Raw genomic sequence first — 26,331 nt, 5'->3', positions numbered from 1 at the left:
TGCTTTCTAGCATGAAACAGCATGACAGCACCCATAAAGGGGGGTCAGGATTCTCACCTTGGTTTAAGACTAGAGATTTCAATCTTTGACTTTGAGCATTTGATTAATGCTTTGTGGTTGTAAGATGTCAGAAATCAGATATAGCAAGAGTCCACAGCTGCTGTGACATCACTGAGCAGAAAACAGGGAGAATACATTTTTAGTCATTTGTCTCTGCTCTGAAGAATGTTCGTATGATTGGGAGCACAAAGAATAGTACACTGATGTGTTATAGCTGACCACCATAATAGAAGAATGCTTTTGTCAGTTCACTCCCAACCAGTGTTTTTTTTGTCGACTGATTTTTGTTTTTCTTTGAAAGCCATGGTAACACCTGATTTCTCAGCACGCCTTGGCTAGCCTCGCCAGTCATAAAAAGAATTTGATGCTGTGAGAGAAGTCATGCCAGCGCTGACTTTGGACATAAAGGCATCCAGGAGGCTAATAGGAAACAGCAGCTTTGTTTATTTTCTCTTAATAGCTTGTTTTACACAGCTGTAGGCACACCAGATTTGTCACGATGAAAGCAGTTCTTTTAAATTTGTTCCTGTTTTTATTTAAATCTGCATCTTCTGAACAGTCTTCCTCCACTACCATTTCTTGTGTCTGCGCCTACTGGATCCATTAATTCCTTGACAGGGCTCTCTCACAGAGACTGCTGTATGACTGTCTTCTGTGTGAAACAAACTCTGATGCGGTTTTTCCAGGGGTTTTAGTTTTTGAACTTTCCGTGTCCAGCCATGGCCCTAGAGAGCTATCATACTTCTGGTTTTAAAAGTAACCCTTATACCCTTATAGGTTAATGTCCAGAGGTCATTGAACTTAAGTCGATCAGACGTCAACTGGAACAGAAGCAAAAGCCACTGTAGTTCTTTAGGTCTAGTATGGACTCTCCTGATATGAGTGATTTGTTGGGAATCTTTACAATTAACACGAATGTTTAGTCATGCATTTTGTAGACTTGAATTTTCTGGGACTTGAGTTCTGGATGGGAACTGCTAACAAATTTCCCCTGTAAACATGGCTGACCTCTGTGTGTTCCTCAGGATTGCCAAGGGCTACCAGAACTCCCCTGATCTCCGGCTCACTTGGCTCCAGAACATGGCCGGAAAGCACTCGGAGAGAGGAAACCATGCTGAGGCAGCCCACTGCTTGGTCCACAGCGCCGCCCTGGTGTCGGAGTACCTCAACATGCTAGAGGACTGCCGCTACCTGCCCATCGGTTGTGTCTCATTTCAGGTCAGGAGTCATATGACTTCAACAAATGCATACCATAATGTGTTGAGTAAGTAACAACATACAGGATCTATAAAGTCAAAAACCAAGCCTTACTTAATGTCCATGTGAGGTGTCATTGGTATCTGAGAGCACCCACCGATGATCAGCCTCACAAGTGTTCCAATCTGGGAAATAGCTCTTTGCCTTTGAAAAATGAGTGAACTTAAGAATAGTTTGACCTAATTAAATGTGACAGATGGCAAAAAGACTTTAGATCCCATTAGCTTATTGAACCAGGTACTTCACTGAGATGGATCCATAAGGATGTTATTTTATTCTTAATCTAATTAACAGCCAGATAAGCAAGGTAAGATTCCTCTCAATTGTAATTTCTCTTCTGTTTGTCTTGTTGTTTTTAATTTCGTGATGACAGAACATCTCCTCCAATGTCCTGGAGGAGTCTGCCGTGTCTGACGACATCCTGTCCCCCGAGGAGGAGGGGATCTGCGCAGGGAAGTACTTCACGGAGACGGGGCTGATCGGGCTGCTGGAGCAGGCAGCCGCCTCCTTCAACATGGTGAGGATCTGGGGCCAGCAGACATGCGATGCCTGGTGAATGCCTGTGTTGGTAGCTGGAACAGTTATTTAAAATAAGGGCAGGTAGTAGTCAGAGCAATGTGAACTTGAAAAGGTACTTTCATAGGGCAGATACCAGTCAAAGGAATAAGAGCAAATTTGTTTTGATACAGACATCTAAGTTTATATTTAAGCATGATTAAAAGTCACGGTGAAAAGTAAAAGGAAAGGAGAAAAACATTTCACCTGTTTTTTTCTTTATATTTTCTACTTTTTACTATTAATATCATTGGCCCCTGGTTGTGTGTGCAGCTGTAGACAAACATTATGCATCACCCAGGTATTTGCAGGGGAAGGGTTAAGGAACAAACTGCAGTCACAGCTGCAAGACCCCTTGAGCTCAGACACTGCCAAATGCAGATGCTTCTTTATTGTCTTGGCCAGCACTCATTTGAAAAAGGGTTATGATTTCAAAATGTTCAATACAGTATATCTCATCTCTGATTTTTTTTAACTCAGTGGGAGTTACATTCTTTTTTTACTAGTCTGTATTTACTTCAGTCCAATTTCTCATCAAGCTTTGAAATCCTTACAAGAACAGATAAATGTCTGCTGGGTGGCACACTGGTGTGGTGGATAGTACTACTTTCTCGAGATCCAGGTTTTGATTCCAGGCTTTAGCACCTAGTCTGTGTGGGGTCTTCCCCAGAGTATTGGTTGTGTGTGTGCTACAGACATCAGCAGGAAGTAAGCATGGACAGGTGAATCTGGGGTTACCAGTTGACATTTGATGACACTTACAAATGACCCAGTATTTTTGTATGTATAATTTGCAACAGTGGCTGTGCTAAAACAGGTTTGGAAACAGAAATGGAAAATATCACTGGGTCTGTTAAATCAAAAGAGAGAAAGCAACAAGAATGCTTGGAATGCCCTGTAAACATGCACCAAGCTTTGAACCATGATCAGTTTGTATCAAATCTTCCACAGGCTACACTCCTTGAACGGCAGCTGTTTTACCAACTCTGCAGCTGCAAAGATAGATTGTTTTTGTTCCTTTTTTACTTATTTTTTGCTGACCAGAATAAAATTCTGAAGGTTTCCAGCTGTTGAACATCTGGGTCTGGACCTGGCTATGCCAAGAGGAAGGGGGTGGTGTTGGGGTAGAGTTTTCCGTGTCAGGGTGAAAAACCACTTTGGAAAATGAAAGGCACGCTCGGGGCTATAGGGTTTACCAACACACATCTATTAGTGCAGTACAAACCAGCTAAAACAGCTTGCAAAAAAGAGTGTCCTCTGGTTTCCAGTCTGGGATGCGATGAAATGAGATTGGGGGGGAAGTGTTCCACTATCAGACAGACCTCAGTGCACAATGTTTCCATCATGATCTTCTGTTCTCATTTGCCATACATTCTTACTACATGGCAAATAACCAATCTGAGCTATAAAAGGAAATCATGGAAAAGACATTGCAGAACAGCACAACCAGGAACACAATGGAGCAGACACATGAGACAGCATCTGCTAATCTAGACTGTGTGAGTAATGTTGGGCCTGGTGTAGATTTCTGTGCAGAAGGCTTTTATTTCTTCCATATGCACAAAAGCACCATTGAATAGTAAAAGCATTTTCTTAACTTTTTTTGTTGGTGGGAGTGGTCATGTGTATGTTTATAGAGTTGGGTCCTATTCCCTAGCCCTTGTCACAGCATGTCTGTCGCTGCTTGCCTTGCAGGCGGCCATGTACGAGGCCATCAACGAGGTCTACAAGATCCTCATCCCCATCCATGAGGCCAACAGGGACTTCAAGAAGCTGGCCACCATCCACGGCAAGCTGCAGGACGCCTTCAACAAGGTCAACAACCAGGTAGGTCCAACCCCTGGAGAGTAAGGCTCTTGGATTCAGCATCAAGAGAGAGTCTTCCCATGAACTGCCTTCAAGGTAGAGAGAATTGTAAGTGACGCTGTTAGAAATCTCTGCACGGCGGTTTACACCACACCAGGTTGGAGTCTCTGCTCTCTGTCCCTGTGTTAGAGAACTAAAAGTCAAAAGCATGTGGTGCCTCATAGGGTTTCTCCTTGCATTGGCTAATGCCTTGAATATGTCCCTTTTGGGGGGAATTTAGCAGTTGTTACATCCCCCTCTCCATTTAGCACCCACTGCTTGGGAGTCTGACCGCAGTGTGCCTTGAAACTAGTTTTCAATATGCAATGAGAAACGATGTTTGAAGTTTTTTTGCAGATGAGTAAAATATTTTGGTTGGCAGCAGTTGTCAGGTGCCTGTGGTTTGGGCAAAAGCTTTATGGCTCTTGCTTATCATTGCAGGATACCCTGTAACTACTGATATGCACTCTTCAGTGTTGTAGCCTGTATTAAAACACCCTCCAAAAGTATCAGGACTGAGAAGCCAGGGATTTTTACTATTAAGTCTAATAACTCAGGTGGTTTATCCTTTCGAGATTTTCATCAGAGTTTGACAGCCCGTTTTCTATGTAAATATACTGGCTGCATAAGAAGCAGCTCAGGATTATATGGTTAATTCTTGCAGTTAGCTGGATAGCCATTGAAGGAACCGATTTGTGGGCAGGATAATCCCTGAATTTAATCCCCTTCCCCAACTTTTAACAAGAGTGCAGCACAAAAGCAGGAGAAAGCCACCCTTTACAGAAAACAGATGGGGGGCTCCAAGGACATTATAAATCCCTTAAATTCTCTCCATACCAATATGTTTGTGCTTTTAAAAGCATTGCGGGTATTTGTAAAGAAATGGTAAACATCACTACAAGGGTATCAGCTACATGGGTAGACATAACATCCTGCGGTTTTATGGACCTTTTCCATTTCTAGAGGTGGGCTTTCTAATGATGTATAAATCTGGTGCTGCACGTCTTAGCAGGTTATTGAACAAAGCGTTTTGCACCAAGAATTTTTGGCAAGTTGTACACCTGGCTCTCAATAATATAGGAAATTAAGACAAACTACTTGAGTTATATGTATTTGGGTAATTTCCCCTTTGAATAAATTAAAGTGAAAAATATTAGAAATTCTTTTAGCAGCTAGTAAAAAACAATTACAAGAATATGGCTTTATTAAAGAGTCAGCAACATATGAATGGTGGATTAGATTGACATTGTGAATGAGGTTTGTACTGTGGAAGACGTAGTTTTGTCTCTCAAATTACAGTCAGAAAGATTTAGTAAATACTAGCTAACCTGAATTAATTTTTGTCTCTGTTAAGACTTCATTTATTTTGTAAAATGAAGTGATATTTCTTTGTAGACTAATTTGCTGTTTTTTAATGGCTAAACTGATTTTGATTTTTTACTAAGTAATATTATATACATGTTTTCTTCCCTCATCTGTGCTGGTATAATGTTGAGTTTGAAGAAAGTGCAATCTTGTACATAAGAAAAGATAAAAGAAGAAAGTAATTTGCTGTTCACCCTTCTGTTGTAAGGGTTGGGGTTCTCAGCTAAGGTTGGTGTGTATAAAAGTTTTTCCTGTCTTTAACCTTTCTCTTCCTCTCTCTCTCTCCCTCCTCCTCACCATGTTCCTCCTCTGTCCTGGTTTTGTGGTATAGAGCTCTGGCTGGGAGGTAGGCTTTGAAGTGTCAGTGTTCCTGTCTGCTCCAGTGGTTTTTGTGTGTCCTTTAATCCAGATGCACATCTAAACTAATCCCACTCACCTGTCTAGGGCTACCAACTAAAGGGTGGAATTGCAGTTCTGCAGGATACCCAGACCACAAATGGAGACAATTTATTTAATTTTTAAATATTTTTAAATACCACTGACTTTCCAAATCCAAGAATCGGTTTGGGCATTATCAGGCATACTTTTGGGCACTTACAAGACCCCTAGCTGTCCCTCTGCCCACCTTGCTGAGACAGAGGTCAATTGTGGCCAGATTGCAGAGGAATGTCTGGAAGACGTATGTACGTTTATTGTATAACTGTATTTGCAGTTGGAGTGTTACATAACTGTAGCTGCCAGTCATTGAAAGCCTACAACATATGCAGGCATATCAGGAGTACCTGGAGAAATTCTATATACGGTGCCCTCCATACGTATTACAACAGTGAAGTCAAAATTGCTATTTGTGCTGTATAAAAATTCAGGTTTTAGATGAAAAGATTAATATGAGGCAAAAGTACGGAATGTCACCTTTTATTTCTGGGTGTTTCTGTGCATATATAGTATGTTGTACCATTTTATAGTTTTTTATTGGTTGTCCATGGTTTTATATTTATATAAAAAAAATTATAATGATTTTATAACATTTTAAAATAATAGCACTTTTTTGTTCAATCCCATTTCAAGTGAGCATAAGTTTTGGGGAAAATTGCATAGATTGTGTACACATAAAAAAAGCTGTGAATGTATGTAATGGCACTGTATGTAAAATTACTGGATGTCCAGCAGCTGAGAACCCTTATGTAACTGTTGAGTTTATTGGGACTACCTCAGAACTTCTGCACCCTTGGGTATTGGCAGTCCTAAATCTATCTGCATGTCTAGTGTCACTGACCCTTGACCCCATAGTGTCTCTTTCCGGTACCCTCTCTCATTTCTGGTCAGATCTGGCTACAAAATCCTGGACAACATTTTCTGTCAGTTCTAAAAGCACCCAATACTTACAAATGTTAAGCAGGCAGAGGAAACATGTCCTTCTATTTTCACACTCAAGTATTTAAATAATTTTAGATGAATTGAAGAACATCAGATCATACAGTAGATGAGAGTATGAGTCCACTTACACTGGAACAGGTTGTCCATGGTGTACCTTGATTGAATCTAGAAAGATGATTCTTCATTTTGTGGTGTTCATTTCACATGGACATATCCTTGCAGACACTGCCCTGCTCCAGGAACAGTTGTGTGCTGTCATACTCTGGCTGCATTTGGCTCCAAAATTCAGGACAGAGATCAGATGCTGTGCCTTGCAGAAGTATTCATCCCCCTCCAGTGATGTCTCAATTTGTTGTATTACAATGATGCTTCTAATCACAGCCTGACTGATATACCTTACAGGGACAGGATATTTATTTTGAAGTTATGTAAACCACTATTATTGCACATAGACAGAAGGCCACTCAACTAATAGTATGGTTTGGTAAGGTAATTTTGTACTATGCACAGGGGAGAATGCTTATGTTATCAACATATTTTACACATTAAAATGTTTAGATGGCAAGTTAAAGTTTTGCTTAACAAATATTCACTTTAAACATTTAGTTCACTTATTTTGTAATTTAGAAAAATTGGATATTATTGGAGTATTAATGCCTCACAGAATTGGAGCCCTGGGTTCAATCCTCAGAGTGCTAGTTTATATACTCTCCCCATGTTAGTGTGTGCTTCATTTTACCTCCCACAGTCCAAAGACATATTGGTAGGTTAATTGGCTTCTGAGAAAATTGGCCCTGGTGTGAGTGTGTGTACCCTGCCTTTTGCCCATTGCTTGCTGGGATAGGCTACAACTATCCGAAACTCTGTATTGGATGAAGTGGTTAGTAAATGGATGGATGGGACAAGATTGGAAGGGGGTGAATATTTTTGCAAAGCACTGTGCTCTGCATAAAAAGAATGTGATCCACAATTGCTGAATTAAGGTCTTAATCAGCCTTGGTTTAATGAGAACTGTTTTAGTTTTCACCTACATGGTCTAACCAGCTTGAAGCTACCAACTATTTTTACAAGCTGAACGCAAAAGGGTCTGTTGGGCAGGTTGTGACTTCAGCTTCAGTGAAGTCAGTGAGAGCTCTGCTGGAATGGAGAGCAGGCGGCTGAGGTCCTAGGGTCCCGGGGACCAGGATTAGGCAGAGCTCACCCAGGCTACAGCCATTTTTGAGCTGGGAATCTTGACCTGACAGGCAGTATGAGTGGAAATGTCTGCCCTTCTGTTCTGGGACAAAATAAGAAAATCGCCTTTTTCCAATCTGAGCATGAGTTCTGTTTGTCCGCCCTCCCTCACTAGGACACGGAATCTGCCTGAATCCTGGGCCCTGGGAAAAGAACTGAAGAACACTTTCATAGAAAGCCTGCCTTGAGCCTGTTTGTCTTTTTTCTCCTTTTAGGCCCTGGCATTTTTGCATTTTCTCCCTCATGCATTCAAAGAAAAAATCCTGGAGCTCTGAAGAAATAAAAATAGCTGCTGAAATCCTAAAGAGGGGCTGTTTTTTCTTATTTGGAATATTTTTTATATCCCCATGGCCTCCGCACTTTAGAAGCACAGTCTGCAAATGAATGAACTTCTTTTTGTGGGAGTTCAAATTTTGAGGTCCTACAATATGCTATCGTGTAGTTTGCACATAATGTTACACCTGAAATTCTTTGCTGCTTTTGTTCTGTGGTAGGGCCTATAACAAACTCCCTGTGTAGCCCAGCAAGTGTTTGAAGTAGCAAAAAGTGCAGGACAGATCAGAACACCTTTGCCATAGTGTAGGTGGTGATTGTGTGCAGTGGAACACAATTGACGTCGCTCAGTGCTCTGAAGTTCATTGGTGATGCGCTGTTCACTTGAGCCTGTGCATAATACTATCCCCCCTGTCATTTCCTTAGGGCGTCTGTGGAGAAGCTTTAAAAACAACAGCCCTTTGCAATTAAACGGCAGAAGTGTTAACTAACTGTAGGTGACAGAAAGATTTGTCATGGCAGCCCCTCTCTTAACTGCCTGGCTGTGCAAATATAGAAGCAGCAGTGTGTGCAGAGCTAATGCAGTGCTTGCCGTGTGTTTGTTTTTTATGGTCAGTGCAGTGTCTTTGTGCAAATGCAGTTTGCAATATTAGTGTAGTATTTGTGGTGGTGTTGCAGTTTGAGCAATACTGAGTGTTTTTATTGCAGTGTTTTCAGTGTTAACGCAGTTGTGTTAATACCTGTGTTTCTCAATTTTCTTTATTCCTCTCTCCCTGGTCACTCGCCTCGCCTCGCCTGCCTGTGATCCATCCTGGTAAGTCACACTTCTCTTGATTCATTTTTAAGTGTACCGTACCCACTTTTCTTAAATTGGGAATACACACCCCTATTTTAAACTCACAACCACAGAGGGACGCTATTAGTCAGCAAAATAAAGTTGCCCTGACTGAACACAAACCAGCCTAATGGCAACAGTTTTCAGCCAGTTGTATACTACAGCTCAGGGAATTCTGTTCACAGCCAGCTCATGACAGATTTGAACATGGGAGTGGACTATGGAGTCCAGCTGCTCTGGATTGTTACCCTGCTCTTTATTATGCTGTCATTGATGATACTGAGGAATCAAGGAAAAAAATACACAGGATGACCCAGGTGGTTTTCTTTTCCAAGTTTACATTTTCTGTTGTTTACAAGAGCTTTGGCACTCTTGAAGCACTTACTTCGCTGAAGTAAAAGAAGATATCTCAGCCGGCAAGGCTGTAATGACATTGTATGCCCATAACAGCCTCTAACAGCCACCGCCCCCAGCGATCACAGCTGAAACGTTTCTGTTCTCCCAAGTCCTGTTTTCACAGCACTTTTGAAAATGTCTGTCCTAAGATGCCCTTTTCCTCAGAGGAGCGACTGGAGAGCTAAAGCTCTGTCTGTCCCTTGTGGGTCTCCTCTCTGAGTGCTGAGTACCAGGCTGGCCCTTTTTAAAGGAGAATTCAATTACACTCAGTGAATGTTCTGTAGAGACACAACAGTGTGAATACTATTCTTTTCCTGAGCACAGTAGGATGCTAGGATACCTATATAGCCTGGACAGATTATAGTCTGAAAGCTGTTTTTTAAAAACCTTTGAAATAACACCTTTTATCAGTCAGAGTCCTTTCAGTGCACACAGGTGTGTATTTGCATGTGTTTTATGGAGAGGTCTCTTAAACAACAAAGAACCAAAGTAGGTCAATTGTCCTCCAAGACCCACTCAGTGTGTTGCGCAGTGCTGATTACACAAGAGCCTCTGCAGCACATCCCTGGTTTCCCCACACACCCCATGTCCTTGCTCCATCTCCCTCCCTCTCTGTTCTGTCTGGAACCACTCAGGAATTTTGTAGAAACAAGAGAAAACTGTCTGTCCCTAAACATAAATATCAGTGTGTATAACCATCTTCTTCAGGCCTTTAACAACGTACAGAACTCGACTGAGTAGAAACTGTTGCATTTGTCTCCTAATTTTTGTGTGGGGTGTTGTCACAGTTATAATATTGTGTTTGTGTGGAAAGCTGATGGAGCAGGGGCACTAGTTCAGTGCTCCAATCTCAGGCAGGAGACATACCGGGTGATTCAGCTTTCTCTCTGAGTTGAAATTTTGTAATTTAGTAATGGTTTTGGTGTGAGGGCATGAGGGCATGTGACTATTTTTAAATTAAAAAATGTTCCTCCAAAAATAAGACAAGAAAAATAAATAGCACAGGGCTGGGAGATATATATATATATTCCCTTGGGATCTGAATGTAAATCTGTTTCTGCTTTTTCCAACAAACTATTAAGATGCTACAAATATCTGTGAATAACCCCTGCCTCTCTCGGTTCCTGGCTAGAGTGCATCCCCTTGCACTGAGTCAGCCTGCATTGTTCAGGAGCTGCGCTTCTTTGTGAGAAATATTAAACAAATGAAACACTGTGGGGTATGAAACCTAGGGCTGTAGGTTTAAGCTCTCTTAATGTTTCATAATCTTTCTAAGCAGGAGCTACTCAATCTCTTCAGTATGTTCCATTAAAGTTCCTTGATGCAACCAGCCCCTTAATGGCTGTATCACTCCTTCTAATTCTAAATTAATTAAGGCACTTTTGTAGCAGAATTCTGCAGTGCACTGGAGTGGATTGGAATGGCCCTGGTCTGAGCTGGTGTTCAGTTGAAGGCTGAATTTCGGCAGGCATTATATGTGTTTTTCAATTAGCAACTGCTTAATGCCTGAGAAGAGCGGTTGATTTGGCTTTTTATGCAAATAATTTGTTCAGGAAGGGGTGGAATTGAAACCAGGGGCCCTCATTCTGTATCAGCATCTGTGAATCCTTATCTGTTGGAGACCTGAAGAAACTTGTTAAATTTCTTCAGTTTGCCAAATATGCAGTTATTTAAATACAGTAATAATAACCTCTGGAAGCCTCTCCTACCCTCGAAGACTGGATTGGAAAGACATTGGACCTGAAAGGATGACTGTCCTTGGTCTGTGGCTCTCATGATTCCTATTTTATTGCTATTGTTCCCACCACTGCAGCCATGAAGCGGATGTTTGGCACCTATTTCCGAGTGGGGTTCTATGGCTGCCGGTTCGGGGACCTGGATGAGCAAGAGTTTGTGTATAAGGAGCCGTCGATCACCAAGCTGGCGGAGATCTCTCACCGGCTTGAGGTAAGGGAACAACTGAGCGGGCCTGCCATCGGTTCCATACTCACAGGGGTGGAACAATACATGAATTTTTTCACTTTTCACGTCTTAAATGTTCTTTTTTTTTCGTTTTTGAACTTAATTTGTATTAATATTTATTCAGGAGCATGGCAATGTACAAAAGTTAAAGAGTTAAAAGAGTTAAAGTTCAAGTTATCTAACATTGCTGGTGAGTAGCCCTGCTTCAGCAGACCAGTCCGGTCTAGAATTTCAATTTAGCTTTGTTATTACACAACTGCTGGCGGGTCATTCAGGTTCAGAGTGCACAGGCCAGCAGTCATGTCATGAAACAGCATCCTAGTCTACAAGGTACAAAGCAGTGTCTCCTGGTCGACACTGCTGACCTGCTGTCTCTGTGTTCCAGGAGTTCTATGCTGAACGCTTCGGAGACGACATAGTGGAGATTGTAAAGGACTCCAACCCAGTGGATAAGACCAAACTGGACCCCAATAAGGTGAATAAAAGCAAAAGATGCCATAAAAAGAATGTGGTCTACTCTGCATACCTGTGAATAGTGACTTTTAAATATTTATTACCATGAGGCTTCATAATGGATACAGCAGAACAGCCAATTCAGCAAAGTGTTCATATTTTATAGCGTACCTAGTCATGGTAAGCTATATCTCAAAGGTCTCTACAGTTTAAGAGTCAATGAGAGAACTGTATGTATACCATGAAAGAGAACAAGTAATAGGTTTATTCCATGCTGAAAAAAAGAAGAAAGAGAACACAATGTTTCGGCCATGGAGCCTTCTTCAGGTGTGTGACCATGAAAGAGTGAATTTCAAAGAAGTGCAAAGGCTAAGACTAAGATCCCTTGTAAATTCAGTGTATATTAATATACAAGAAGATGGAAAATGAAGGACTTATTTGAATGTATTACAGATTTCAGGAATGAGAACTTATTTTCTTAACTGTACAGAAAGCTGAGAGTTTAACTCTAGAGAAAGTGTAAAATCGTGTTGCAATTGATGTTCATGTGCACAAGTGTGACAGTTGAACGCTCTCACCTTTTCTCCTTGTGCTGATCTGTGCGTGGGGTTGAGCTGAAAACGGCCATGTTTTTGACTTGGTTTTGGCATGTGTCTCCAGGCATACCTTCAAATCACCTATGTGGAGCCTTTCTTCGACACCTACGAGCTGAAGGAGCGCATCACCTACTTCGACAAGAACTACAACCTGCGCACCTTCATGTACTGCACTCCCTTCACGCTGGACGGCCGGGCGCATGGCGACCTGCACGAGCAGTACAAGCGCAAGACCATCCTCACCACTTCGCACGCCTTCCCCTACATCAAGACCCGCATCAACGTCACGCACAGAGAGGAGGTCAGCCTGCCCCTTCATACCGCTCCGCTCTGCCACAGAAGCACAAGAGAGAGGCCACCCGGCTTATTGATCAGAGGATCTTTTCTTCAAATCAACTTCTACAACGCAGATGGCTAGTTGCAGACTCCTCTGTGGCAGTGTTGTGTTAAGATATTAAACCTTTTTCAGGATATAACATCCTTTTTCAGTCCCGAATGCACTTTACCTTAATTCCCATTGTGTCCTGGGATTCTTATTTCACTGTTGACCTTGAGGTAGTCAAGTGCGTTTTGAGATCAGGAAGACTGTTCATGACTAAAGAGATTCAGTTCCTTTAATCTAGCTGGGGCTTATTCCACTTTGTGTGGTCTCAGGCCAGCTCAGCATGACTAGATAGCCTGCCATAAATTTAGTTTTAGGGACTGCTGTAAAAATGTTTGTTTGCACTCCTCCTCTGTCTAGATCATCCTAATCCCCATTGAGGTGGCCATTGAGGACATGCAGAAGAAGACGCAAGAGCTGGCCTTTGCCACACACCAGGACCCCGCTGATGCCAAAATGCTCCAGATGGTGCTGCAGGGCAGTGTGGGCACTACTGTCAATCAGGTATCAGCAGTGCTGGACCCCGACTCTTGTCAGCTGTGCTCTGTTAAACAGAAAGGGTCAAAGTGAAACCAGGATGTTCACTGCGGTCAGTGCAGTGTAGAATAGTCCCCACTGTTCCCTGGTATATCCCCTTCCACTCACCCACTCCTGCAGCACATCTCACAAGCTGTAGGTGTGCAAGGACAGGTAGCATTTGAGCCAGTAGCACCTACAATCCTTATCATATACAGAAACACTGGCGTGTATTTTCAGGAAGTATTTTGGATCCCACTAGGGGCTTTTCCTGCAATTGTTATTGGAACTTACAAATAGGGTCGAACCATGAGAAATGAGCAGCCAGTGTGAGCTCAGTATAAACAGCTGTAGCCTGAGTTTTTCTTTAATTTAACTTGAATACTGGATTAAAGTTGTGTTGGGTAAATGGCAAGTGAACAGTAGAGCTGTGTCCCCTCGCTCTGGCCATCCGTGTCTGTCTTGCTCTTCCAGGGCCCTTTAGAGGTGGCCCAGGTGTTCTTGGCAGACATTCCTGATGACCCCAAGCTGTTCCGCCACCACAACAAGCTGCGCCTGTGCTTCAAGGACTTCACCAAAAGGTGAGCCTAGCTTCTCAGGATTGCTCCTCCGCGTTTCTACCACTCGCAACTCTTCAACTGTTTTTATTTTCACTTCACTAGTAGTTGACTTGGAGATGATTCCAATACATTTTCTGCATGTTGCTGTGCCAGTGTCTCTCACAACCTGTTTAGGTGCCACCTCTTAAATGATCTGTTAAGTTTAACAACTGATTGCTGACCTGCATCAGATAGATTGGCCCTGAATAAAATCACACGTGCATGGTCACTTTGTAAGCGTGGAAGTGTTCCCCTGCGCTTAGCCATGCCATCGATGCTCTATCTTCTCTCTGTCTAGGTGCGAGGATGCCCTGCGCAAAAACAAGGCTCTGATTGGCCCTGACCAGAAGGAGTACCATCGTGAGCTGGAGAGGAACTACAACCGCCTCAAGGAGTCGCTCCATCCCCTGCTGAACCGCAAGATTCCCCAGCTGTACAAGCCCCTCGTGATGCACCACGCCAGCCAGCGGTGAGCTCCACAACTGCTTGGCATGGGGCTGGAGGGAGGAGAGAAGAGAACTCTCCTCTTCTGATATCCCAGTTCATATCGGGGCAGTCTCCCCTCCACACAGAGCTACACCAGAATAGACGGGCAGCAGTCTCCTCTAGTGCCACTCACCTCTCCCTCTCCATGCATTCACTTGCTCTTATGATTGCTGAAACCATGGTAAACAGAGGTGGAGATTAGTGGCAAAAAATCTGATCTCTTTACAGAATCCATAGATATTTATATATCCCATATACTGTACTTTCAAAAGCTGATAGCTGTCCAGTGAACAGATGGGACTCTTCTCATGTGCCGGGTACAGTTGGCATTATCAGAATGGAGGCATGGCATTGGCTTACAGTACTGGTAACAAGAATGCATTTATTTTTACTGTTCAGTGCAGTAGACACTGTGGGAGCAAGAGCAATGAATGGCAGCTGTCTAGGTCTAGGCATGGGTAATGTGGAACCTTGTTTTTTGTGATTGATCAAAGTCTGTATTTCTTTTTTTCTAACAGGAACTCCTTCAGTCGATCCAGTCTTCGTAAAGTGGAAGGTTGAGGAAAAAAACGTAAAGAAAAATGAGTCAGAATGTTTTTTTTTATTTTGTTTTGTGTGTCGCTGATGTGTTGCAGCAAGGAAGCAGATCCAGAAAAACGAAAGGAAGTCTCTTGACTGCACACTTCTCTTCTTAAGCCTTAATGTACTTTTGTTAAAGACGGAGCTGCTAACAGGTCTTGGTGGGGCGCAGGGAGAGAGGGCTCTGCTGAATCTCCCACTCAGAGAAGAGGGCTCCAGGAACCCAGTCTGAACACTCATTTAGGGTCATCCTCTTCTGCATCTTCCCCTGAGGCAAAGTTGCTCTCTAGGCTCCTCTGTAGGACTTCACTGTTCCCAGCTGAAGGCTCTGTACTCTACAGGAGCAACCATTCACTGGAATGAAGACAAGGGCATTTCCCACTGCAGCACAGGGATGTGCCTCTGAGACATAAAGAGGGAACTGTTATTTTTTCTTTCCATTCCCTGTGTTATTCCTGAGGTTCAGCTTTTCCCCCCTTTCTTAAGAAAGCAGGCCTAGTGCATTGCTGAAGATTTCCCACATCAGGACAATGAAGTGATCAGGGTTTGAGGATTTTATTTCTGTTTCTGCCTCTGAACTCAAGTCTTGTTCCTAAGACTTGTTTTTTTAATTTGTAAGCAATTATATCTTAGATCCTTAAGGAAGTGGGGAAGGAGTACTCGGAGGGTCCATTTTTTGTGCAACTGTCTTGTTTAGTGTTGCAGGGCAGGAAGTGAAGAGCAGATTTAACAGAGTTTAAATTGACTCTTCATCAAACTGCCCATTCCTGGCTCCCCAGTGCACCCTGGGAATGACGGAACACACTCATGGGACAGCACGGACATCAGTCACTGGAACACTGTTCAGGCACCCACTAATTTCCAAGTGTTCCTTTGACTTAAATTCAATTTATTTTCATTTCATTCAGTCTCTGCTACTTTCAAGCTTCCTTTTCTCTATGTTGAAATCAATATTGTTACTGGGGTTACAGTGTCAAATCAGATTAACGGTATGACAATATGGACTGAACCCCCTCCTTATTAAAAGAGGAAAGCGAGTTTTAACCAGCTAGATTAAGACCACTGACTCAAACTGCATTCCTGAGTCTGGACTGAAGCACCCTGGCCTTTTTCAGAGGTCAGGGATAAGCATAAGACTTTGTAAACTCTTAATCCAGTACATTGTGAGCTTCACTGAAATAAGTTTAGGCTGTAATAGTGTAAATGCCTGCAAAATTTAACAATGATTGCAAGAAGCAAGCTGTTATGGTAAAGCCGTCCTATTGTAAAACATGTTCTGCAGCAGAGTATGAGACTTTCTTTAGACAGCGCAACTTTGCCAGTAGTAATTAGGATCATCTGCAACCCATTACCACACCACTGCGCAGGGCTGTGCTGAAGCCAGCTTCTGAGTCAGCGTTGGTGGGTGGGGTGAAGAAACAACCCTCAAAACAACCCGGATCTTAGTGACAAACAAATTCCTGTTTGTTGTTTTGGAAAAATGTGATCTGTTTCTGCATGAGAGACGTAATTAACATGCTAAAGGACACTAAAATCATCTCTGCTGGCACTGAAAGGCCTTTTGCAGTACGTGGAGTGATTTCTGTAAGTTCAGATAAAAGAAATGCTGCTCTGATTTTGCCCCTTCCTGTGACCAGCTAAGATGTGAAGCTTCTTTTAGCTAAAAGTCTGAACCAGTGATCAACTTACACTGGTTCACTGGGCAGATTTTGCAAAAACCCACCTGATCTCATCCTGTAAATCTGTGGTTTTCAGCTCTGGTTCTGAGAACCCCTGTGACTTAGGGCTATTGTTACAGGTGAGCTCTTAATTGCTGATGTTAATTGATCCCTTTAATTGACCTTTGTTGCCTGACCCATTTCTGCACTTAGTCTTTTCAGAAATACTCTGCTGTAGGAGTGTTGTCAGAAACACAGCTCCATTCTTTCTCCCACAGCTTTCTTATTAAATGATTCATACATTATTATTTCTGAATTGTTGATGACCAGAAACAGATCTGATTGACACGCCCACCAAAAACAGAGACTGTGTTCTGCAGAGGTCCGGCTACTTCCATTCTGCGACAGCAGTGTGTGGATGCATGAGCCCCAGAACTGAAACTTGGGGAAAGAGCAGTTATTGCACAGACTTAACTGCACTAAACTTGCAAAAGGCATCTTATTCGGATTTGCCGCCATTTTCTCACTAACTGATCTCCAGAATGCATGTTGGAGGAAGCACTTTAGCTTTATGTTTAACTGCAGTCCCTTGGCAACAACAGAGAATCACAATTATAAAAACGAGAAGAAGGGAAATTGCACTGATATGCAGACTACTCTTGTTGTCGTTAGTTTTTCTACATAGTGGAAATGTAAACCAAGGACACTGTGCATTGACCTTTAGCAACAGGACTGTGTACAAAAGCAGACAATTCTGTATTTTTGTTCTCTTTGAACTGTGTAGTGGAGGAGGTGGGGGAGTTGTGCATTCAGGTGTGCTGTGTTCTTTTTGTGTAGGGATTTCCCAGAAGCGGTAGGGAAGTGTGATAAGACCAATGGCAAGACTTTGGGGGCACGGAGCTACAGTGAAGCGAGTTTGAAGTAGGCCCTTATCTCCCGTGAATCCTCACCAAGGAATCCAAGGTCATTGGCTGTGGTGTGATAAACGGAGTAATGCTTGGGAACAGCTGGGTTCTCAAAACACGCATGTAGTGGGAAGGGAGAAGGGTGTTTTATTCCAGTCAGGTTTTTCACTGATGTAAATCATAGAAGAGTTTAGGGGTTGAGGGTTGTAGTCACTACAGCACTGTCAGACACTGACCAGTGCCACTTAGTATCCAGTTCGTTGCAAACCAAACCTGGGGATTGCTATAGACAAGTGTTTGTCTGCTATTGTGGGTAATCTGCAAAGGTGAAATCCTGCTTTTCCAGATCTAAAGGGAACATGTATGCCATGCACACCTGTATGCTGTACTACTGGAGCCGACACTTCCAAAAACACACTGCTTTTATTCTACTGTATGTGAAAAAGTTTGCCTTTTTTTATTTATTCTTGAATTATTTTGCTATTCCTGTGTAATTTTACTGCTTTGTATTAAAAGGCTGTTTTTGATTTTTTTTCCACTAAACCTTGTCCTGTGGATGATTTTGTGGTTCTGGGTTCTGTGCCCTCCCTCTTTACTTCCAAATGTAAGAAGGCTTAAAAGTGAGAGGAGGCTGTTCATCTACAGTAGTTACATTTTGTAGTTGGTAGGATCTTATCCAGCTGTTTGTTGAAATAAGCCATAGTATCAGCTTCAACGACTTGGCTGAGCAGTGTGTTCCACACTCCCACAACCCTTTGGGTAAAGAAGTGTCTCCTGTCCTCAGTTTTAAATACTTTCCTGTAGTTTCCACTTGTGCCCTCAGGTTTGTGTCTCACTAGCTAATGCCTCGCCAGATTTTTAATACTTGAATACTCAGGTACAACAACTTCTGTTCAAGACCAAAAAAGATTTTATAGCTTCTTAGAGTAGGACACTCTTTTAAGGCCAGAAATACGTCTGGTTATTCTTAACTGATTCCAGACCAGCATCATTTTTTTGATATACATTAATTTAACCAAAGTCCTACCAGTGCACTGTAGATTTTTAACATAACATTCCTTGATGTCACATTTGTTCTTAAGCGTTTGGTTTGCACAAACGCTAGTCATGCACATCTTACCTTAGTAGTATTCACATGGCATTTTGGAAATGGGAACATTAATGAACACATCTAATGACCAGCTTTCCTGGCGTGGACATGATTGAATCTTCAATTATTGTCACAAGTGGCTTTTTGAAAGATTTTAAAATATTTTGGATAGCTGTAGATCTTTTAGAGGGTAATGGTTAAAGTAACGGATACCTTGTGCAAGGGATGAATTTTTTAAACTCGCTGTCATCTGCCTGCTTACATCAGAACAGTGCTTATTCGTGGTAAGAACTGAAAAATGTAGTCTTCTGTGGGTGGAACTATACCCTGGGCTTTGGGTGAACACGAGTCACCATTTCAGACCCCGGTTCACCTAGTTCATGCATCTTGAGACAGTGGAAGGAAGACAGTGCCTGGAAAAGAGGCCAGGCTCCATACAGAAGGTCCCCGGAATCAAGCCCACGACAGGTTCCGAGGGCAAGATAACCACCAATCAACATTACCACCCTTAAATGAGCTTCCTAGGGGATGTTTTAAAATATTTTCACCAAAGCTACTGCTAATTTTAAAAAGAAATCGTTTGTATCTGATTCAAAGTAATTATAGAAGTAATCCCCCCCTTAACAGTTTTTTTCATTTAACACTTTTCACAGGACTCAAAAGCTCTGGGCGGGTGAGTTGTATTTTCCCTTCTCTTAAGCTGCCCAGATGAGTTCCGTCTCAGGAAGGTTTCAGATCTGCAGTGACACGTTTTAACCGGTATTGTTTTATTTCAGTGGCTCTCTGCGTTCACTCGTTTGAAAAGTCAACTTAAAACAGTCTTCTTGACTCGGCATGGTTAATGTTTTGTCCATCCTTGGAGACGACAGGATGAATGACGTTTTATTGTTTGAAGTGCAAACTTGTGTCTCTTAGTTCCCATAGTCTTCCGCTCCTTCCCATCTGGAGCGGGTTCTCAGGGACTAGGGGGGCTCTGCGTCACCGCTGCTCGGATGTGTGTGACTCATGTTGGAGGAGTAAACACGGGAGGCTGGGGCGAGCCGCCCTGATGATCCCGCTCACACGTTTCCAAACATTCAAACAGCCGGCGCGACACTTGACGAAACACAAACTTTTTTCTCTCTCTTGCTCTCTCAAACACATGGGAAAGGAAATGAGAGACTTCGATGGACGGGTTTACACTCCATCTTGTCAGTGGGCGCCTTGCAGCGCTGTGAAGTTTCCGCGCTGCTTATGACCGGCTAAAACCAAGCTCGCTTTTTTCATCGATGACACCGTTAAACGTCACACCACACTGCGCTACATATGTCTCGATATGCGAAAGACTGTGGAACAATGGTGTGTTTTATTTTCAATCTGGCGCTGGACTGTAAAACACGTTTGCTGGAACGAGATTAAAAGATTGACAGCACCCCACCATCTCTGTCAATCTACTCTTTACTTCATACGCATACATTAATTACTGTAAGACGTTATGATTCATTACTGGAAACGGAAAAAAAACAACGTTTGCGGCTTCTATGTGCAACTTAGCATAATTGCAATATTGTTCTAACTACTAAAATCGGAGACCTGAGCAACTGGAACTTTTAGCAAGTGTACAACGAGTTAACAACTGCCGAGTGTTGCTCGGTGTTTTGTTATATCGGCGACAGTTAACCGTTAAGTAATATGATTATCATTTGAAGCACAGATGTGAATCGCCCTGAATGGACTAGAGTCATTATCAAATGTTCCTAGTCTCTAAAAACTAGTGATTTAGGGTGACCTGTAGGATTTACTGGACTTTTTGAGGGCTCCCCTGGACCAGTGCCATTGTGGGTTTAGGTTATTTTTGTAAGCCTCTTTAAAAATCTTTTTTTAAGTCACAGTGGCTGTTGTGTGATTTAATGTATCATTTGGACTACAAATGCTCAAAGCAACAGTATTTTTTTCATTCAGTTTGCGAGTGTCGTGTCCGGGGTGTCTTGTCTTGCGAGATCTACGAGTTACCCTTTGAAAAGCGCAGACGACTGGATCTGTAGCACAGATTTGCTCCAGATGTTCTCTGGACCTGAAAGCGCGATACGGGGGCGTTTTGTTAGTCTCTCAATTTTATCATTAATCTCTTGTCATTTTCTGAATCCGCGATAAGGAAATCCGAATCTCTGGGTGCGAATAAATCCGTTGTTCGTTTAAATAATATCTGAAGGAATATACCATTTTTAAAAATTGGTTAGATCAGTGCGCCGCAGCTCACTGCATAACGTTTTCACTGAATCAGATGTTTAAAAGATCTTTTTCGCCCAACAAAATGAAGTGGAATGATATTTTTACGTTTAATTTAAAATAAACAGATTATGTAACTCTAACTGACCACTCTTGTGAGCTGTTGAAAGCTCCTGTCACAGTATTTAATGGATAAGGTGCTACTTATAGCGCTTAGCACGGATTAAAATCTGCGTCTTGACTGGGCAGGCTGAGAATTTGAGACGCGTGAAGGGGGGGGTCGATGGGTTTGTAACTCAAACTAAATCTAAATTAAATAAACTCTTAAGTGTTTCCGGTGTATATGCACAATATCAACTCATAAAACGTGGAAGAGCTGACTGGTAGGTGAAGCTGATATATTTTGTGTCATATTCGGCTGTTGATGAAGGCTTTCCTCCTGTCTGGGCACTTGGCGATAGTGCATTTTATTTGCAAAGAACTGAATCAGGACTAAAAAATGAAACGTAATCGTATCCACGAGCAATCCACGCCAGAAATAATTAATGTGATTTAAAAAGCTAAAGTTAAATTTTCAGAGGCAACGTATTCAAATAGATAGGTGTTCGGCGAATAGTTCTTCAAGATAACACCAGTATAAAGTAAATTGCCCTGCTGGAGTTACCGTTGACTGCTGTTTAAATACGCCAGTTGTATTCGGAGACTTCGACAAACTATTCGAAAGTAACGAGCCGGAGAAGACGGGTGTTTGTCAACAAGATACGCGCTCCTTCTGCGTTCAGGCAGGTGTTTGAAACCCTTATTCCGGCGGTCACACCTCTGCAAGGTCCGGTGTCGACTCCAGTCCACTGCCCTCTGGAAATCTTTATCCCCCCGGTAAATGCGGGGCTGGGACCCCCTGCATGTTTGTGCCTTCGGTCACAACGATAGCAATGGATCTCGCGGTGCATTAAATGCGTTTTCTAGGGATTCCAGCTTCTGTATCTTAATTCAGGACAGGGGAGCCGGCGAGACAGCACACTTGTATAAACCATAAAAACAATCACATGTTCCCCCGAGCGTCACTAACAGATTTTGTGGGCTGGTCGAACTTTTCCACAGCCGATTAAGCCTGTCCCCAAATGTTACTGCTATCCCATGACACCCGAAACAATACCTTGAGCACAACCCTTAAGTTATTTCTTAAAGAGAACTAGTTACACCCTCGCTGCGAGGCCTCCTTGATATAGCCAATGGGATGTGACCAGCAGGTGACCTCGACGGGAACAAATGTAACTTTGGATAAACTGTACTGTAGTACTGCGTTTAAGTGGAAAACTAAAATCTCTTTCTCTTAACCACGGTCTGTTTTCTAAAACAAAAGCTTCAGATGTGGCGTGTTGTTAACGGATTTTTCTACAGACCCAACTCTGTGAACAAACGATTGTGTTAAATTTGTTAAACTCCGCACTAAACTACACACTCAACCTATCGTAACCTCCAGGCGCACCTTCTCTCCAGAGCGCGCACCGTCCGACGGAATCGCCTCTACTGTTAGACTATAAATATATTTCCAGGAATTGAAATTGAACGAGATTAAGATCACGCAGTTTAGAAAGAAATGCTGCTGTGATTTTGTTAATATTGGCAAGCCTATGGTTTTCGGCATTGGGCGTTTTAAACCACTAAAAGAACCGATTCTAAAGGAAAACGTTTTCGGAGTCTGGGTTTTAAAAATAACAATTACGCGCGCTAACAAATAATTTCGGGGAACCTAAAGTCTTACACTGCCCCCACCGGAAAGTACGATTGGTAAATGCAGTTCGCAGTACTTGCCGTAATTTCAGCGATGCAGTACAGCAAAACCTCGTTTTCAAGGACGACTTGTATATTGTAGCGCCACTTCACGGCGTTCCTAAAATATCCGACCTCGGGAACAGATAAAGGAAGTAAACATCGAGAGTAATAAATTACTGTTTTTAACTAGAACCAGAATGATATCAGCGATGACCATCATATTGGTCTGTTTTTTGCTTAGAAGCGGACCGAGGCCCGGCCTGATCAGAAATGTGAGGGTTTCCATTGCAATTTCTGATCAGGCCGGCCCTCGATCAGCTTCTAAGCAAAAACCAGACCACGCTTACGAAGTGACAGCGCTGCTGTGTCAATATGATGGTAGTGCCAAAGTGCGGGTGGACCTGTAGGCGGCGCCCTCCCCTCTGGGGGAGACTTTTCCAAACCAAGGACCGGGGACACTGTGCTGTAGGCGCCGCTGTCCTTTGAGAGAGAGTCGAGCCGAGGTCACAACGACTTGGCCGTTAGAGGCCAAGGCACGGTTTCTAAGCGGAGGTGTTAACCCCGGTGTCTTGGCTAAATTCCACCCTGGTTTGGTAAAACCTGAGCCCGCGTCTTATTAAAGTTAAAAGATTAGGTAGAGGTATAGGGCCCAGTGGCAGCTCTTTTGCCGCCCAGGTGGGGCAGTTCTTCAGTGGGGGGTGGAGACCGGTCCCCTCTTGTATGTAAAACGCGTCAGAATTAAAAAGCCCAACAAAACTGTGAACTTTACACGTAACAACAGTCTCTGGTGGTGACGGCGAGCGAGACGGCTCGGGTCGCCGCCTCTGCTCGAGCGGCGCGGGGAAGGGACGGCGTTGCCCCTTTAAGAAAAGGAGGAGGCGGCGACCCCGTGCGTCGGGCTGGTGCACTGTTGCTGTCCCGCTCGTCAGTGCACGGGGCTGCGAGGACCGCGCGCGCGAGAGAGGCAGAGGGCGAGAGCGTGAAACGGTAAGCAGCCGGACCTACGCGGGGGGGGGGGACTTACACCTCGCTTTTCTTTTACTTTTCAAACAACAGAGCACAGGCGCACGTTTACAAGGCTTACGAACCAGTCCTTGTCCCGTCTCCAGTTTGCGAGCGGGTCCTGTCTTCCCAGTGGCTGGCTGCCGTGTTAGTCGTAGCGGCTGTGGGATGGTTAAGTGAGGTTTATTCTCAGCCCTAACGGTACTCCACACAGCCAGTCGACCGCGGCTGTTTGAACAGCCTCTACACCATTTGAGGCGTTTTGTCCTTCGTCCTCTGGTAACATTGGTTAAATAAGTCTGTTCGAAAGCGGAGCAGTTACTGGTACATCATCTGAGGTAATGTTGTCTCCAGCGTTGCATCCTCGCATTGACGGCTTAAACTGAGGGTTTTCTCGGCGGTGGGTGAGCGGGCGGGCGTGATTTCTCGGTCGCCGCCGCTATAAACAAATGTAAACCGTCAATGGTTTCGGGTTGTTTTGCGCGTTGGCGTGTCCGAGTCCGTGTGTTTTTTTTTCCCTTCGTCTCCCCTCCCGTGGGCCGATTGTGTCTCTAAATGTCAAGCGGGCGTCGAAGCGGAAAGTACGCCGAGCCTCTCAGGTGGGGTAGGCGGCGGTGTGAAAAACGCGTTGGAAGTAACTATCGACTCGGGGCGACCTGGAGTAGATTTTTTTTTTTTTACCTGAGACTTAAACTGTGTGAAAACCGCGCGTTTTGCCCATAAGGTAAACAAACCTCCTGCCGCGCTGTTTGGGAATGAACAGAAAGAAGAGTTCTTAACTTCGCCAGCTGCAGTATGTTTCAGGTATCGTGTGCGAGTAAGCAAAGTTTTAGCACAATGCAGAAATATGTTTTAAATGTGTATTTCTAGCGTCTCCCGAGGGAGGGTCTCGGTTTCCTCTGGTGGAGTTTTCATGAGTTACAGATGTTGGTCATTAAAGACTCGATTGGTTCTCTTTCCGCCTCTGAGCCGATCTTGAGGGGTTTTTTTTTTGGAGTGTGTATTTGGATGGGGGGTGGGTGAGCCCTCTAATAACACCGACAGCACGGAATGAAGCGACTGAAAGAAAGCAGTAGCCGGGTCTGAAACCGAAAAGTCTTGTTAAAACTGCGGTGACACAGGCTTGTGTTAAAATAGGAATCTAAAAACGTGACAGCCGTCTTTTCGTAAGTGACTGCCTCGGATTCTATAGCAATCAGAATAGGAAATAATATAGGAAGCGTGTATTGACTTAGGTAATTTCCTATTGCGGTTGCTGGGAGATGGGTTAACTCCACTCAAGGAATAACTTAACTCGCTGCTTTGTACTTCAATGGCTGCCTTTCAAGACGAGCGCTCTTGAACAACACCACATCGCAGAACCGTTCATTAGAGCTGTCGCTTCTCGGCACGATCGGATTTGGAATAACGGCGACGTTTTTGTACGTGAACTTGGCACTGGAATGTGATGTAGTTTTTTTTCCGGAACGTTTAATATTCCAATAGCCTTATGTGCTCTACGGTCTGGAGTGAGATATTTGTCCTTGTGTTTATTAGGCATACAGTAGACGATATGTTGTAAATGGGTGGTACAACTCGTTCATTTAAAAAAAATGAATTAGATCCTGAGATATCTGAGATGTTTGCACCACACGGTATTTCCTGTTAGATATGAGAAGATGAAAATATGAAAATACACGCGTTTCATTTGCCTTAGGAGTACAATAGCAGCACGCCCTGCCCTTCTGCTACACTGGAGCGGGATGCGCTGACAACACCAGCGCGGGAGCGCGCCCGTGTTGCCCCTGCGCGGCGCCGTCTGTCAGCCTGGCGTGGAGCGCGCCTGCTATCAGACTCGCGCTCTTGGACAGAGGTGCTCTTATGGGTCTCTGTTTTTTTTTGGAATTCGGTGGAAAAAACGCAAAGAATGCGGCTCTTCCCCTCTTTTGCAATGGGTCTTGCATGCTGGGCGTTTAATTTGCTAGTAGAAGAGGGATTTTGTTTGCATTGCATCACCTAATCAACACAGGAATGTTCAAGCACCATGGCACTAATGTCTGTGACCACTTCGCGTTTTTGATTCAGAAGTTGTGCTCTTTGTGCATATGCACTGCTTTGCCATCTTGGAGCTGTCCTGTAGTCTTAGCTGTGGGTCCAGATATTCGCTCATTAGAGCTCAGTCGCACACGGCAGGCGGGTGCAGTTAGCGGGTGATGCAGCGGGCAGAGTGAACACGGAGGTGAATGTTCCGCGCATGCGCACTGGCCGGGCGCAGGTGAGTGCAGCGGCTCGCTCGCTCGCTCGGCGGACAGTAAGCGTCCATTTTCATTCGCCCGGCAGTCTGCCGGCACGGCGGGCGAGCCTGTGTGGAAAGGAGGCGGGTGCTGGCGTGTGGGCCCGTGCCTGCGAATCAGCTAAAACTCGTTTTCGCTTTCGCGCGCTACAGTGTATATAGTACCTGGTTCGTCCTGTCCTGGTGTCCCTTCTCGCCTCTGCTGCACGTCTCTGGCTTTCTGTGCAACACAACTGCCCCTTGCCCGTTCGTGCTGTCAGCGAGGCGGCTCTGCTCCGACAGCACAGCGCTCACGTCTGATTCTTCTCTGACTTTTTCCAAACGCTTTCATTCAAGCGAAGGAAAAGCATTAAAGCCAGTTGGCTGCTTGGTGTTTATCCTGATCTAGAATTCCCTTTCACGTTGAGAGAATGTGCCTTTTGAGGCTTGAGTTATGCCGTGGGAGTATCAAACAGTTCCAGCGTTCAAACTAAGGTAGTCCTCTCTTGCACTAACTGAAGAACGCTCATTCAGGCTAGGTTTTATTTTGGTAATGGGGCAGCCCGAGAGCAGCACACACGTGTTCAAGCGAAGCAGTTGAATAAGATGACAGGCACTGGTCCTGTTACAGTGCAAACGGGGGTCTGTCGGGAGGTATCAGAGATTGATGGG

At 43.8% G+C, this 26,331-nt stretch overlaps 2 protein-coding genes across 6 annotated transcripts in view; both read left to right on the top strand.

The window, feature by feature from the left end:
* Positions 1–17,875, top strand: part of dock6 (dedicator of cytokinesis 6) — a 69,639-nt gene extending 51,764 nt beyond the window's left edge. For 2 of the 4 annotated variants that reach the window (XM_088932454.1, XM_088932453.1), the window contains exons 39-49: positions 1,086–1,278; positions 1,691–1,834; positions 3,568–3,699; positions 5,414–5,428; positions 11,018–11,143; positions 11,544–11,633; positions 12,272–12,508; positions 12,950–13,093; positions 13,580–13,686; positions 14,003–14,173; positions 14,709–17,875. In XM_088932454.1, the coding sequence (XP_088788580.1) occupies positions 1,086–1,278; positions 1,691–1,834; positions 3,568–3,699; positions 5,414–5,428; positions 11,018–11,143; positions 11,544–11,633; positions 12,272–12,508; positions 12,950–13,093; positions 13,580–13,686; positions 14,003–14,173; positions 14,709–14,751 (1,402 nt within the window). In that variant the 3' untranslated portion in view covers positions 14,752–17,875. The remainder of the gene's footprint in view (positions 1–1,085; positions 1,279–1,690; positions 1,835–3,567; positions 3,700–5,413; positions 5,429–11,017; positions 11,144–11,543; positions 11,634–12,271; positions 12,509–12,949; positions 13,094–13,579; positions 13,687–14,002; positions 14,174–14,708) is intronic. The other 2 variants (XM_088932457.1, XM_088932455.1) reach the window with 2 other exon arrangements.
* Positions 17,876–23,172: 5,297 nt separating this feature from the next.
* kank2 (KN motif and ankyrin repeat domains 2) overlaps positions 23,173–26,331 on the top strand; it is a 53,713-nt gene continuing 50,554 nt past the window's right edge. The window contains exon 1 of one of the 2 annotated variants that reach the window (XM_088932740.1): positions 23,173–23,393. The gene's annotated coding sequence lies outside the window, so the exon portion shown is untranslated. The remainder of the gene's footprint in view (positions 23,394–26,331) is intronic. The other variant, XM_088932741.1, reaches the window with a different exon arrangement.

The sequence above is a fragment of the Atractosteus spatula genome, chromosome 14 (genome assembly GCF_055471065.1).
Source record: "Atractosteus spatula isolate fAtrSpa1 chromosome 14, fAtrSpa1.hap1, whole genome shotgun sequence".
NCBI lineage: Eukaryota > Metazoa > Chordata > Actinopteri > Semionotiformes > Lepisosteidae > Atractosteus > Atractosteus spatula.
Note: the sequence above shows the minus strand (reverse complement) of the source record. Positions and strands in the feature narration are given on the sequence as shown.